Source organism: Enoplosus armatus, chromosome 9 (assembly GCF_043641665.1).
Source record: "Enoplosus armatus isolate fEnoArm2 chromosome 9, fEnoArm2.hap1, whole genome shotgun sequence".
Taxonomy (NCBI): Eukaryota; Metazoa; Chordata; class Actinopteri; order Centrarchiformes; family Enoplosidae; genus Enoplosus; species Enoplosus armatus.
The window spans coordinates 13,153,111-13,166,873 of NC_092188.1; the positions used below are offsets into that span (position 1 = coordinate 13,153,111).

General features: G+C 40.7%; 3 protein-coding genes across 5 annotated transcripts; all 3 read left to right on the forward strand.

Annotated features, from left to right (window-relative positions):
* Positions 1–1,666: 1,666 nt before the first annotated feature.
* grinab (glutamate receptor, ionotropic, N-methyl D-aspartate-associated protein 1b (glutamate binding)) lies at positions 1,667–6,556 on the forward strand. Of its 3 annotated transcripts, XR_011597507.1 has the most exons (8): positions 1,667–1,722; positions 2,327–2,962; positions 3,061–3,164; positions 3,841–4,041; positions 4,448–4,576; positions 4,675–4,818; positions 5,174–5,386; positions 6,469–6,556. XR_011597507.1 is itself a non-coding variant. In XM_070911479.1 (7 exons), exons 2-7 carry the CDS (start codon positions 2,383–2,385, stop codon positions 5,324–5,326), a joined length of 1,311 nt encoding a protein of 436 aa, XP_070767580.1. In that variant the 5' UTR covers positions 1,667–1,722; positions 2,327–2,382; the 3' UTR covers positions 5,327–6,448. The 3 variants fall into 3 exon arrangements, 2 of the variants coding, with proteins under 2 accessions (XP_070767580.1, XP_070767581.1); XM_070911479.1 differs by lacking the exon at positions 6,469–6,556 and having other exon boundaries at positions 5,174–6,448; XM_070911480.1 differs by lacking the exons at positions 1,667–1,722; positions 6,469–6,556 and adding an exon at positions 1,751–1,889 and having other exon boundaries at positions 5,174–6,448.
* A 38-nt stretch (positions 6,557–6,594) lies between these two features.
* Positions 6,595–8,650, forward strand: LOC139290162 (speriolin-like protein). Its single transcript, XM_070911856.1, has 4 exons — positions 6,595–6,754; positions 7,661–7,864; positions 7,965–8,089; positions 8,294–8,650. The coding sequence occupies exons 1-4, from the start codon at positions 6,595–6,597 to the stop codon at positions 8,624–8,626; spliced, it is 822 nt and encodes a 273-aa protein (XP_070767957.1). The 3' UTR covers positions 8,627–8,650.
* A 710-nt stretch (positions 8,651–9,360) lies between these two features.
* On the forward strand, positions 9,361–13,495 carry smpd5 (sphingomyelin phosphodiesterase 5). The gene is made up of 8 exons (XM_070912711.1): positions 9,361–9,519; positions 10,600–11,819; positions 11,939–12,014; positions 12,115–12,255; positions 12,361–12,450; positions 12,547–12,610; positions 12,726–12,885; positions 13,122–13,495. The coding sequence occupies exons 2-8, from the start codon at positions 10,698–10,700 to the stop codon at positions 13,227–13,229; spliced, it is 1,761 nt and encodes a 586-aa protein (XP_070768812.1). The 5' UTR covers positions 9,361–9,519; positions 10,600–10,697; the 3' UTR covers positions 13,230–13,495.
* Positions 13,496–13,763: the final 268 nt, after the last annotated feature.

Below are 13,763 nucleotides of genomic sequence, written 5' to 3' on the forward strand. Positions count from 1 at the left end.
TTGATATAGAAGTCAGTGTTTTGTTAGGATTGTTCTCTTTTTTTTTTTTCATAACTGTTTGGAGTGAAATTAGATTAGATACCCTCAACTAGTTCCCTTTAAAATGTATTTTCTTGATCAGATATAAGACAAAATGTTCAAGTGACAGCTGAGGCTGGTAAGAGCACTCACTTATCTTCCCTTTTTAAATTGCACCTCAAGTAAACTCAGCAAAAGGGAAGAAACATCGTTGAATGTGAATCTTTCATTTTGACAGAATGTGCCTTTTGAATTATGCTATTTATGTATTTATTATGGAGCCGTACAGCAATAAACCCTTTATTTTGTGTCCTTGTGTTAGTATGAAGCCTACTATAGAACATGTCCACATGTGCTGCTGCATAATGATCAAGAGCATGTGATGGATGTTTAAACTTGGCTTAACGAAGCAATACACTGTGTATAAAGAACAAAATATGAGTGGAAAGGTAGCAATAAGTCCAACCCCATTTTCTGTTTTCTGTAGATTTAATGTTATTGTTTCAAATAGATTCTTAATTATTTAATGTCGCTTTTTATACTTGACCAGTTTGATAAAGGGCAGTGTGAGAACTGTTAACTTTTTAAATTTTCTACATTTTATGTCATTAGACATGAAATGTTTTCTAATGCAAGGGCATCACCTGTTTCACCTTGCATTTTGTCATGCATGAGTCAAAATAATGCAAACATTTAATATGTGAAATAAAAGGAAATTTACCTTCAACTTGTTTAATTCTCCTGTGGTATGTGTAATGTCTGTGTTGCTCACAGCCTTTGTTTGATGAAATATGTATATATATATATATATATATATATATATATATATATATATATATATATATATATATATATATACACACACACACACATACAAAATAATGCATGTAAATGGCAGCCAAAAAGACCGTGTGCAGTGAGGCAACATATATCTAATAATAATAATTGATTACACATTTTGGGGAATTGATCTGGAGAGTTTGATGCTTGTCTCTGTTTACATTACAAATCAACCAAGATGTTTGTGTAACATGAATCCAGCCTGCTGTGACTCCAAAATAGTAAGTAGGTGAAGTTCCTCTTCCAAGGTTACATAACCATTAGTGGACAGAAGCTGTTTTTTTGCCAGGTTTCATCACTCTGACCAAATGAAAGGAATCAACCTCTGAATAACCTGAAGTGTTAGTCATGTTTGCAATGTTTCTATATGCCCTGTTTTGTTCACCTGTTTACAATCCTTCACTACAGTCCCAACCACCTGTGTTTCAGCGGTGAAGAAACTTGTGATGTGACCTGGGGTACGACAGAGGAGCGTCAAACATCCAAGTTGACCACTGGGAAAGTCGGACTTTTCTGAAAGCTCTGATATATTCGAATTGGCACTTGTTTAGTGGATATTGTGCTATATTGTGCTATATTGTTAATGCACACTATTTTTCACACGACCAACTCATCAATCATAATCATACAACCGTGAGGTGCCCGACGAAGTGAACGATCTCACGCCGTTTACATGAGTATCTCTCACATTTCATGTGGCCTGAATGCGGCATTCCGCATCCTGGGGGCGGCGACGCACGGAGTTTACTGGCAGTGAGAGTGGACAAAAAAAAACAATGAAAGTGGGACGGAACCTGAAATAAAATACCACAAATATTTTTTTACAGGAAAGCAGCTGGGATTGAAACGTTGATTTCAGGCAATGTGAGTAGTTTTGAAAGACTTTAGCTATCCTAACTTCGTTGATCTCTGTTGCCTTTCCGTTGTCCAGCAGTATTGCCTACCGTTATTGTTTGGTGGAAAAACATGGCCATATTGTGTTGTGCGATTTAACAAAAAACATCTTTACTCGGTCTTTATCAACTTATCAGGTAAGCCTATCTGTTGTTTTAACTCAAATGGTTCGCTGAATGTGGCTAGGTGTTATGGGCTAAATGGCCGTTTCCAGGCTGAAAGTGAAATTTGTGGCCTATGTGCTAAAACCTCGCGAGTCTCCGTGGAAACTCGGGGAAATGTAAATGCTGTTCATTGATGTAAACCTTCGTTTCACAATCACAATAGTGACGTGATTTTAGTGATAGAAAACCAGACAGTATGTATAAATCATGTACATATTAATTCAGGTGTCGATCGATGCATATCAATTATGATATCTACCGGAAGTCAGCAACGCCATGTGACGTTACAGCGTAACGCTCTGTGGACTTCACTCACGGCGTCCGTCAAGCGTCATCATCTAAACAGTGCTGTTTATTTTACCATTAACAACCATTCATATGACTTCTCCTCTTTATTTTATACTTTTCAGATCTATCCCAGTAGTCCAACCCTCCAGTCGGTCTCTGTTCCGGATCTAAGCTAGAGATGACCACCGAGAAGACTACATACGCTCCCGTGGAGGGGGGACCCTCTCCACCCTCGCTCCCCGGACAGCCAGCGTTTCCTGTCGCATTTGACACGAACATGCTAGGCCCAAACATGTACGGAGGCCCTGCTCCTGGTGGTTTCTCTGCTCCTGGTGGTTTCTCTGCTCCTGGTGGTTTCCCTGCTCCTGGTGGTTTCCCTGCTCCTGGTGGTTTATCTGCTCCTGGTGGTTTATCTGCTCCTGGTGGTTTATCTGCTCCTGGTGGTTTCCCTGCTCCTGGTGGTTTCCCTGCTGCTGGTGGTTTATCTGCTCCTGGTGGTTTATCTGCTCCTGGTGGTTTATCTGCTCCTGGTGGTTTCTCTGCTCCTGGTGGTTTCCCTGCTCCTGGTGGTTTCTCTGCTCCTGGTGGTTTCCCTGCTCCTGTTGGTCCCCCTTTCCCTCCACCGACTGCTTTTGGACCGGGTGTTCCTGGAGCTTTCGGAATGCCTATGAACCCTCAAGGTGGCTCAGGATATGGCCCCAACCCCTCTTCTTCACCATATTCTCCACCAGGCCAGGGCTTCAATGGCAACTTCAGTGGTTAGTATTTCTGACGTTGTGGTATTTCTTTTTAAAAGTGTGATTGGATTCTTAGTGTAATTGAACTAATTTGATGTTTCTGGTTGGTGCCACTTCAGATGATGTTTACCATAACGAGGAGGATCCGCCACCCTTTCATGAGAATCAAAACTTTGATTTTGGATTAGATAACAAGAGCATAAGGAGAGCCTTCATCCGAAAGGTAAGGAGACTGTGTTGCGTTGAAGAAAAGGGAAAAATGAACATGGATGGGTGTGTGAGGCCATTGTAGGCAGTGAGCAGGACTGAATTTCTATTAATATATTTTTTTTCAGCAAAGCAATGAAGTACCTGCATGTACATTTTCTGGATTTGTCAACAACAGCTATACCTGTTTTATATTTTATCCATTAACAGTGTCTGTATGCACTACACCACAATATATATCGATATTGCGATATGAAGTTGTATATACAATGACAGAGGACTTGATCCATAATGCTCACTCCGACATAGAGACCTCATAACATTATTTCCTGCCAGTGCTGTACAATCCTCCAAATGTGTTATCTTAAAACTTATTCTAATAAAATCTGCATCTACTGCATGTAGTGATTAGGCCACTTTATCATGACATACATGTATGTGCAGTAGTGCACAATCTTTTAATGTTAAAAAAACCTCTAAGAATTACTGAAATTTGCACCAAAATAAGTCTTGCCATCTCGTCCTGCTTTCCACCAAATTTCATTAAACTCAGGTTTATGACATATCCTGCTGACTAGCAAACAAAAAACCTAAAACATAACCTCCTTGGTGGAGTTAATCATGTATTTTGGTACAACTTGAGATCTAAAAAAATATCTGTCTGCTGCCTAATAATGTACTCTTCCCTCCAGGTATTCTTGGTGCTAACTGCTCAGCTGATGGTGACATTCGCCTTTGTGGCTGTTTTCACCTTTGTGGAAGAGGTCAAGGTGTTCGTCATGGTGAACACCTGGACCTATGTGGTGTCCTATGCGATATTCTTTGTGTCGGTCTGTGTGATCAGCTGCTGTGGAAGTGTTCGCCGAAGACATCCTTGGAACCTGGTTGCATTAGTAAGCCTGCTCAGACTTTGTTTTTTTCCAAATGGAAAACAGGAGTTCCTGCTCAGGAAGTACCGTGTTATCTGATGTGATGTGATGTGATGTGATCATCATTGTGTGGGCGTTCTGGTTCAAAGTTTAAATTTTTCTATTGAATTGGATAAACAACATGTTCTGCCATAGTAAAGTGAGATAAGACTACTTCCTTGCTGAAAAGCTGACATTTTGTTTTCAGCCTACAGTTACGATATAATACTTCCTTATTCGTAAAAGGTTGCACAGATTAGATTCAAATTCTGCCTCTCAAATCAAAGTTGTAGCTAGTTGTATGATTTTCCATTTCTTACTTATGCCATGAAACCGATCTCCACTCAAACATGTGCAGCAATGCTAATTTATTTGTGTTTCTTGTTTTCAGTCTGTCCTGACTCTCAGTATGTCCTACATGGTGGGAATGATCGCCAGCTTCCATGACACTGACACGGTGGTCATGGCAGTGGGCATCACAGCAGTCGTGTGCTTCACAGTGGTCGTCTTCTCTCTGCAGGTTTGTGTCCGTCAGTCGCTGCCTCATGTACAACAGTCGTACTCTGATGTGAAAGTAACTCTTGATGTGAAAGTGTCACTCTTGGCTTCCTCCCACAGACCAAGTACGACTTCACCTCCTGTTATGGTGTGCTGTTCGTCTGTTTAATTGTCCTGGTCATCTTCGGCCTCCTCTGCATCTTCATCCGTGACAGGATTCTGCACATTGTGTATGCTGGACTGGGAGCCTTGCTCTTCACCTGTGTAAGTTCTTTGACAAACAATTGTCCACCAGCTTTACTGTATATGATGATGATGACGACGACAGTACTCATCAGTATTGGCCTTGTTAAAAGTAATTCTGAAATGCATTGAAATCAAGAGGAGCTGTATGAGTAGCATGAAATTTGGACAAATAAAACCAAACTATTACTAGAAATAAGTGAGAAAATATGATTTTTGCCATTTAGGTGAGCCAAGTCTTAAAGCCAAGAACATGCCAAATGATTCAAAACCTGATTGTGACTGATTTGACATCATTTGTGAGTTACAACATGTTTCACTAATTAAAACACGCACTCACATGTTTGACCCATTGCAAATTTCTTCTATGTTACAGTTCTTGGCGGTGGACACGCAGCTGCTGCTTGGCAACAAGGAACTGGCCCTGAGTCCAGAAGAATATATCTTTGCTGCTCTGAACCTGTACACGGATATCATCAACATCTTCCTCTATATTCTTGCGTTCATTGGAAGAGCCAGGGGGAGCTGAGCTGGAGGAACAACAGATAGAAATTCTGACGGGAAAATTGTTTTGAGTTCATGTCTAGAAGTGAGTTCCCATAGTCTTGATTATTATTTTGTCTTGTAGTGTGCACTCACGTAGTTCAAGAATTTTTTGCTTCACCCAGTGTAAATGTTATTTTTATGATAATATAAATAGATTGTCTATGTTGTAGTTTGGGGGTTTGTTAAAGCTCTATGGGGTATATGACCTGTTGTAAAAAACTTTATTATATCTTATGCCATTTCATTAAACGCTGTAAAGATTTGACACTAGCTTTCCCCAGGGCTTTCCACTGTATCATTATGTGGTTAAAACTATGGAAAAAGCTTATAAGTGGACCTTGAGTTGGGATTGTTTTGTCAAACTACTGTTTCCAGAGTCAAGATTGAATCTTCACCCTTAATCTACAGATGGGTGACAAATTAAAGGAAAAACTAACATGAAGTGTGTTAGTATGGAGTCAGGCCACCACGATCAAGATCTCTTTTTCAAGAGAGACCTGAGAACAGCAGATAGAAAGAAAAACAAAGAAAGACAGACATACCAAAAGGACATACAGCATCAGAGACAGTTACAGACATCACTAAAGAGATTTGAAGATGAAAGTTTATATTATGTCACTATGGAGTGAGCGTTATGGAGATGGTGGTGGAGAGCATTGCCTTCCAAAATCTTCCATAGGTGTGAAACTGGGTTGCGATCTGGTGACTGTAAAGGCTGTAGCATTTTATTCGCATCATTTTCTTACTCACCAAACCAGTCAGTGAGCCCTGATGCCCCGAAGCATCTGCATTTGATATGTTTCTCCACTCTGTCATTAAGGTTTTCCATTTAATTTGTCCCTCGTCTGTACAAGCCAGCAAGGCTGAGAAGAGCTAAAAAGAAAAATTTTAAAAAAGGTGCAGAGGATGAAATCATAACAGCTGCTGAACTTACACGTCAACAAATCCATCACCATGACGACTGAGCAAACTACATGGTGAAGACTGTGTGATATGGTTGAAAGCCCTAGACAAAGCTAGTAAAGTGGACCTTGATTTGGGATTTTTGTCATACTATTTCCAAGGCACAGAATAACCATGAATAAAGGCTGTTTTCTAAACCTGATCTCTGTTCTTTTCATGGAGCAAAACAATCCTAACAGAATCACGTCCCCCCAGAGGACTTTTCTGTTTTGATTTGATATGTGATTCCGTCAGTGTCCAGAAAGTTTTGGGTGTCTGTGTCTCGGCTGTGAAACTGGGAGCCCCAGAATGGACCTGGACCAAACCATTGCTGCCTTGCTGTCAAAAAACCAACAACTCGGGCAGGAAAATGATCAATTGAAGTCGATGCTGAGTGTAGCCAAGGAAAACATAGACCTGAGAGCCAGGGTGCACAGCTTCAACAATGACACTCTGGAGGAATTAACAGGTACTGTAAGTGTTTTTCTCTGCCTCTAGATGGCAGCCAGGGTGCAGATCAGAGTTGTCAGTGTATTGGCAAAGAATTTGAACATGATTAACTCGAATGAGCTAACTTAGGTGTTAAAACACATGAGCTGAGGTCAGTGTTTGAGTTCTGGTTGCTTTTGTTTTTAAACCAGAGTAATATTTGCATTGTGTACTGCTTTCATCATGTAATTACCTATCTCTGTGACATACAGTAAAGTGTAAGCTTTTTATAATAACAGCTGACAAGGAAATCAACAGACCCAACAAATCACAACCTTACTTTGATTACAATCAAAGTAAGCAAAGGTTTTGATATTCCTTAGCTGTATACAACATATACCTATATCACCTAAATATCCCTCTAAATCTTTCTAAAACTTCAGGGTAAAGTCATAATCATAGAATAAATGTATTAATGATTCTTCAAATATTATCAATGTCAGTAAAGTTTCTAATCATACTGTTACAGGGATATATTTTGGAAACAATTTTTAAATTAATTTCTTTAACTTTGTTGGTTATGCAGAATATAAATACTGTAAGCCATGCTATTTTTCATACAAAGCTCCTCAATGTGAGCATTGCAATAGGTAACTCCTCCAAATCATCAATAGGAATATATTATTTTGTTAGTATATTTCAGATCTGTAAAATTAATTAATGCTTAATTGTTAAAGTAGGTATTGTGTTATTTTATATTCTGATTACCACTCACTTTGGCATGTATCTTCACATATCAGTAATAACAGTAATTGTAATTTTAAGAGAGCACTTTTCAAAAACCTAAGTTACAAAGTCCACATCAGCAAAACATCAACAAATTATAAAATTAAGTCTATTCAAATGAGGAGCTTCACTTTATTTTTATCGGTTTGCTCTCCCTCAGGAAGACAACCATCCAGCCTGTGGCAAAACACCTTTGATGAGAGACAATTCAGAAAAGAATTGTCTCAAACCAATTTGAAACACGACCACCGAACCTCATCCCCCGTCGACTTCAAGTATTTCATCCAAAGCTCAGTGTACACAGACACAAGCGAGAAAGCAGAGTTTCAAAGCTGCCAGGCTGACGTTCCTCTTGAGGTCAAAGGTGAGCGGTGCCTGACATGCAGAAATCTTAGACCAGAAACCTTGCTGTTGCCAAAAAGAAACAGATTTATTTTCTATTTATTGTAATGATTTCATTGCAGGTCCAGACAGGCTGCTGGGAGAGATTGCCTACCAACTGGATAGGAGGATTCTGTCCCACATCTTCCAGGGCCATAAGAGGCTTTATGGTTTCACGCTGCTCAATATACCAGACAAAATAACAGAGGTTAGAAAGAAAGGCTTGTATTTATTTATCAAAAAACTGGTTGTGCACTGTTAAAACATACTCCTTTTTTGACTTTGCAGTGCACAGATAAGAGATGAAATCTGAGTATTGTTTCAACTGTAACTTTCTGTCCCATTATCAGTATAAATATTCCATTCATGTGACTCAGAAGGAAGTCACAAGCACGTTTATCCTCTCTTGCAGGTAACCACACACCCTCTGACAGGGAAGGTAGATGAAGGCTATCGGCTTCATCTCACTCAGAGGCATGCTAGCCTTATGGAGAGGTTGAACCAGCTCGGGTATAAAACAACACTTCATCCTCATTTCTCTGAATTTATTGTCAACACCTATGGGATCCTGAGGGATAGGTCTGATGAATACAGCACCCAGGCATTGGACTTCAATAATCCAGATTTTCTGAGGAAGGTGATAATGAGCACAGCTCCGAGAAAACTTCAGACGGACCTGCTGCTTGTGCTCACCTGCCTCTGCAACATGGCCAAGATGGATAGAAAGCATCTCCTTCTCTGGTAGATGTGATTGCATCCAAAGACGCACCAACACCGTCCACAAATTGGAAATAAACACTGCTAAATGACTTGACATGATAACTTTAGTGTGGCTATGATTTTGTGCACACAGAGAAACAGATTTGGTCGGCAGTTCAGAGGTCTTGAACCAGACTATTATGGATCTTCATTTGGAAAAAATGCTGTTAAGTTGACAAGTGATTAGTCAAGGGTTGGAGTAATATAACTTGAGGGGCCTTCCTGTTCTCTCACAACAATACCTAATTGTTCCAGCAGGTACTTTATTCTTGTCTTGGCCTTGGCCTTTCTTAACAATACAAATTACCTGTTGGTTAATACTTAACTTAAGTTACAGATTATTAGCAAGAAATGAATGAACGTTTTGTCAAAACAGAAACAAACAATATAAACATGTATTTAGCTTGCAACCATGTGTAAATCAAGCAGTCAGTGCAAAAAATACAGGGATGGGAAATAAAACATTATACATTAACTATTTTTAATGATGTGACTCAGTCTTTAACCATATTATCTTTTAGTGTTTAATTTAGTAAAAGCTGAGAATATTCAAAAAGTACTCACTTTTTCAGTTATAGTGACTATCCTAATAGGATAACCTGTGACAGGACGCCTCAGGTGAGGTCACGTGTCAGACTGGCCCGACACCATGGCAACGCCATTAGGGTGTGGCTTAATAATGCCAGTGTGATGAGCCGCTAAGAGCAGGGTCGGTGTATCTTCAAGGGAACTCCTTTGCTGAACTGTTTTCAAGACAAAAACTGTACATTTCCTTTGAACATGTGACAACCTAATAAATACATGTAATACAATAAGTACTTTAGTAGGTTGCTCGCTGTATGGCTTCATCAGACGGACTGCCCCAGTTTCCGTGCTAAGGTAAGACCATCTGGGCTGCCACGTTAGCTGAGTGTTTTAAGCTAGCTACGCAACAGGACAGGTGGCAGCCTTCATTTGTAATAGCTAAAATGTATGTAAGGCGTGAGATTTCAATATCAAGGTGCTGTAATGTGACAGCAACGCTATCCGGTCATGCACACCAACATTTATGTAGATATGAAAGTCTTTCTGAATCGTGAAGTGGAAAAAAAAGTGAAACTATTAGCTTAGCATACCTGCGCACGGGTGAACAGAGTACCATTGCTGAAGTCTAATCTACCTGTATGAGTGTCGACTGAACAGACTCAATGATACAAGAAGCTCGCATCCCATGAGTATTTAGAGACTACATGATGGTTGAAGTTATGGTAGCTTGCTTTGAATTACATGCATGTGTATGTCGCGGTGTTAGGGGGTTTGCAACGTCCTGGTTGTATTTTGTGAATGACTGTACTATTTTGTCCAGCTGTGTCTCGGTCTGCAATGGGAGTGGACGCTTGAATGCAACGCACTAACGTTAAAGAGCTAATCCACACTAAAAACTGTGTTTAAATGGTCTAATTTTGCACAGTAAAATACATAGTATCCAGACTCCTTGGATTGATGTAATTGTATCACACGTTGGAAATGTATTATATTTGAGATATTATGTTTAAGTGTATCAGTGCAAGATTAGAAACATATTTGTGTAAGGTTTTACCTTTGACACACCCAATGACTTTATAATTAATCTGTAAATATATAAAAAGGTGTGGTGTTCAGACAGGCTTTTCATATAGCCAGTGGTTAGCAACACTGCAGATGGTGACAGCTGGATTAAAGGCTGTTTACACCATGTTTTTCTCTTTGCCTCCTTAAGAGTGATCATGATACAAGCCAGTCATTCCCTCTGCATCTGACTGCATTGCATTCATGTCAGTACAGCTGTCAGTTGCTTCATGTTTTTCACAGCTGCATGTCTGGACATGAAGTCAATGTGAGAGTAAAAGCCAGTTATTCCTGAGAGCCCACAGTGTAAATGTTTATATGGGGAGAGTAGAGCCATGTCACAACTTTTTAAATGTCTTTCTCCTGTCTTAGTGCCCAGTGGAGCCCATGAAGGAGAGACAGGAATGAGGGCAGAACAGGAAGTCCTGATGTTGTTTATCCTGATTGTTGCGTAGAGAAGGGACGGAGGCATGGCCCTGGAGGTGTCTCCATTTCCTAATGGGTTTGTTGCAGGAATCCATGCTGTGGGATGGGCACTCATCCTGCCTTGTTTCTGGTTTCTTGATCGCCTCATTGCTGTGTGCAAGTCCACCACCCTGGAGCAAACCCAGCAACTGGAGCAGGAATGCTACCTCCATCCCCTCAAGGTCTTCTTCGGCTCCATTACCTTCTTCATTCTTTTTCTCGCCACAGTTCCCTTGGCCTTCCTGGGCTTTCTGCTCTGGGCACCTCTTCAGGCCTGCCGCAGGCCCTTTCACTACCATAGAGAGACACCATCCTCACCAGAGAAGGAGACACACAGGGGCTTTGAGCTGGTAGGAAAGGCATCATTTGGATTTGCCACAGCCAACCTTTGTCTGTTGCCTGACAGCCTGGCTCGTTTCAACAACCTAGGGCACACCCAGCACAGGGCGGCTGTCATTGGTCAGCGCATTGTGCAGGGTGTGTGTCGACCCCATATCCGCATCTTTGTTGACTCCCCCAGCAGCTGTGGGACTCTCAGCCCCTCCAACAGCTTACTCCCCTCAGTTAACTCATCTACATATGGGGCTACAGATAGACAGGCACAGCCCCCAGTGGGTCACCATTCAGACTCAGCTGAAGGACATGTTTCAATTCCAAAGTCCAATAGTCACGTGGTTTGTGTGCCCTGTGATGATACAGAAGAGCCCTCGACTGAGCCGCCTTCTCCCCATCTCAATTCCAATCAGAACTCCAATCAGCAGGGCCGAGCAGGGCACCGGAGTGCTCCCCGAGCTTTGCTCTCCCAGGGTCTCCGCCAGCAGGACAATGTACCCTGGGAAGTGTCGTCATTGTTTCCAGCCAATGTGGACATACTGTGCCTAGAAGAGGTGTTTGATAAGAGGGCAGCACAGAAGCTCACCCAGGCACTAAAGCCCGTGTTTGGACACATACTGTATGACATTGGTGTGTATGCTTGCCAACCACCGTGCTGCTGTTCCTCTTTCAAGTTCTTCAACAGTGGCCTGTTCCTAGCCAGTCGATTCCCTGTACTTGAGGCCCAGTACCACTGCTTTCCCAACAGCCGTGGGGAAGACGCTCTGGCCGCCAAGGGCCTCCTTTCTGCTAAGGTACCTTGGTTAATATCATAAATTAAGCCGCTGTCAGTTATTGCTGTGTTCCAAAATTCATATTAATTACTCATGCTTTTGTCACAGTGGAAATATGATGATGTTTTTAACATTCTCAGGTGCTGATCGGGCAGAATAAGAAACAGAAGAAGGTGGTCGGCTATTTTAACTGTACACATCTTCATGCACCAGAAGGCAAGCCACTCTGCTCAGACAACTCAAAATTTGGTATTTTCCTTTTAAGAGAACAAAGATAAGCTCGGTCTGTGATAGCTGGTCTGTGCTTTTTACTCAGGTGAAGGGGAAATTCGTTGTGAGCAGTTGAACATGGTAACCAAGTGGATTGGAGATTTTCAAGCTGCCAACAGACAGGACGACGAGGACATTGTTTTTGATGTGCTCTGTGGAGATTTCAACTTTGACAACTGCTCACCCGGTGTGTCTCTGGCAATTTTCTATTCTTTTGTTATATATATATATATATATATTTTTTTTTTTTTTTTTTGGGGGGATTTATTCATGTTTCTCTCTGTTTGTTTAGATGACACCCTGGAACAGAATCACTGTCTGTTTGAGGAATACAGAGATCCTTGCAGGGCAGGGCCTGGAAAAGAGAGGCCCTGGGTCATTGGTGCATACCATTTTAAACCATTAGACTACAGTATAATACTGCATACATACAAGACAAATGATGACAATTCATTGGGTATGTCATTTGCATCTTAAGGTACTCTGCTAGAGCAGCCCACGTTATATGAGGATGACATAAACACCCCAGAAAATCTACAAAGGTACATCCTTCAGCCTCTGTCGCACAGCTCTACTATTGTCATATGACCAGACCTTCTCACTCACTGTTGATTCATTGAAGCTGATTTAAAGATCCAGTCTGTTTTTTCTGTGTAGGACTTTAGAGATAGAGGAGCTGAGAAAGCAGTATATCTCCCCTCCTATTCCTTCAGAGGACTTCCCGTTGGTTTACCCTGAGACTGGCGAGCCGTGGGTTGGCCGTCGGATCGACTACATCCTGTACCGCGAAAACTCAATTTCAAAGCACTGTAGAACAGTACGTGTCCCTGTGTGTTTTTACTCTTTCCGTTACTCGGTCTTCTCCCTCTTTTCAACTACTTTTGTCTCCTTGAAGTTACTTTGAGATACCGCAAATAATTCATGAAACATTTGCATTTGGCAAAACTACTGACAGTCAGTTCTTATAGAAAACGTCTTAAAACACAAGTTATCCTGCATTAAGAAGCATAAAGTGTCATTAAAAAAAATCATGTTCTCTTTGTCTCCATCCAGGAAATTGAAGAGATGACTTTTATAACCCAGCTGGCTGGCCTCACGGACCATATTCCTGTTGGCTTGAGACTGAATGTAATTATGGACTCTGACTGTGCTGATGAATGAGAACTAAAGTGAACACAGCGTCATGTTCAAACAAAGGGAACAAAATATACAAAAATGTACATTGCTCTGATCTATTCAGGTACAACAATGTTTTGTTTACATAATTGAATTTGTGATTTCAATGAAAATATACTGACCAATGAGATTGTACCTCAGGAATTTATATGGATTTATTGACGTTTTATAATGTTTACAATTTTATACATTATGGCTTGTTCAGGGCAGAAGTATTGCCTTTGTAAAATGATACATTTTTAGGATTTTCTATTCCGATTTTTTTTCCTAAAGAAATAAATGTAAAGAATTAATTTTGTACCATGACTCTTGCTTTTCATTTGCCATCAATTATGAGTTGACTATGCCCATCTGACACAGTGACACAGGAGAAGTAATTTACCACATAAAACAATTCAGTCACTGTCTTAAGAGCAAGATTGTCAAAGATGTTTGCTGCTCAGAGGAACAATTCACAAAGCAGGATGAGCAAGCATTACCAGATGACATGAGTGAATGACATATCATATATTATAACTA

Bases quoted from the DNA above. Each gene is read 5' to 3' on its own strand.
- LOC139290162 (XM_070911856.1), top strand. From the start codon at position 6,595: ATGGACCTGGACCAAACCATTGCTGCCTTGCTGTCAAAAAACCAACAA. The intron at 6,755-7,660 runs GTACTGTAAGTG...GCTCTCCCTCAG, and splicing joins CACTCTGGAGGAATTAACAG to GAAGACAACCATCCAGCCTG. The intron at 8,090-8,293 runs GTTAGAAAGAAA...CCTCTCTTGCAG, and splicing joins TACCAGACAAAATAACAGAG to GTAACCACACACCCTCTGAC.
- smpd5 (XM_070912711.1), top strand. From the start codon at position 10,698: ATGGCCCTGGAGGTGTCTCCATTTCCTAATGGGTTTGTTGCAGGAATC. The intron at 12,256-12,360 runs GTGTGTCTCTGG...CTGTTTGTTTAG, and splicing joins CTTTGACAACTGCTCACCCG to ATGACACCCTGGAACAGAAT. The intron at 12,611-12,725 runs GTACATCCTTCA...TTTTCTGTGTAG, and splicing joins ACCCCAGAAAATCTACAAAG to GACTTTAGAGATAGAGGAGC.
- grinab (XM_070911479.1), top strand. From the start codon at position 2,383: ATGACCACCGAGAAGACTACATACGCTCCCGTGGAGGGGGGACCCTCT. The intron at 4,042-4,447 runs GTAAGCCTGCTC...TCTTGTTTTCAG, and splicing joins CTTGGAACCTGGTTGCATTA to TCTGTCCTGACTCTCAGTAT. The intron at 4,819-5,173 runs GTAAGTTCTTTG...TCTATGTTACAG, and splicing joins GAGCCTTGCTCTTCACCTGT to TTCTTGGCGGTGGACACGCA.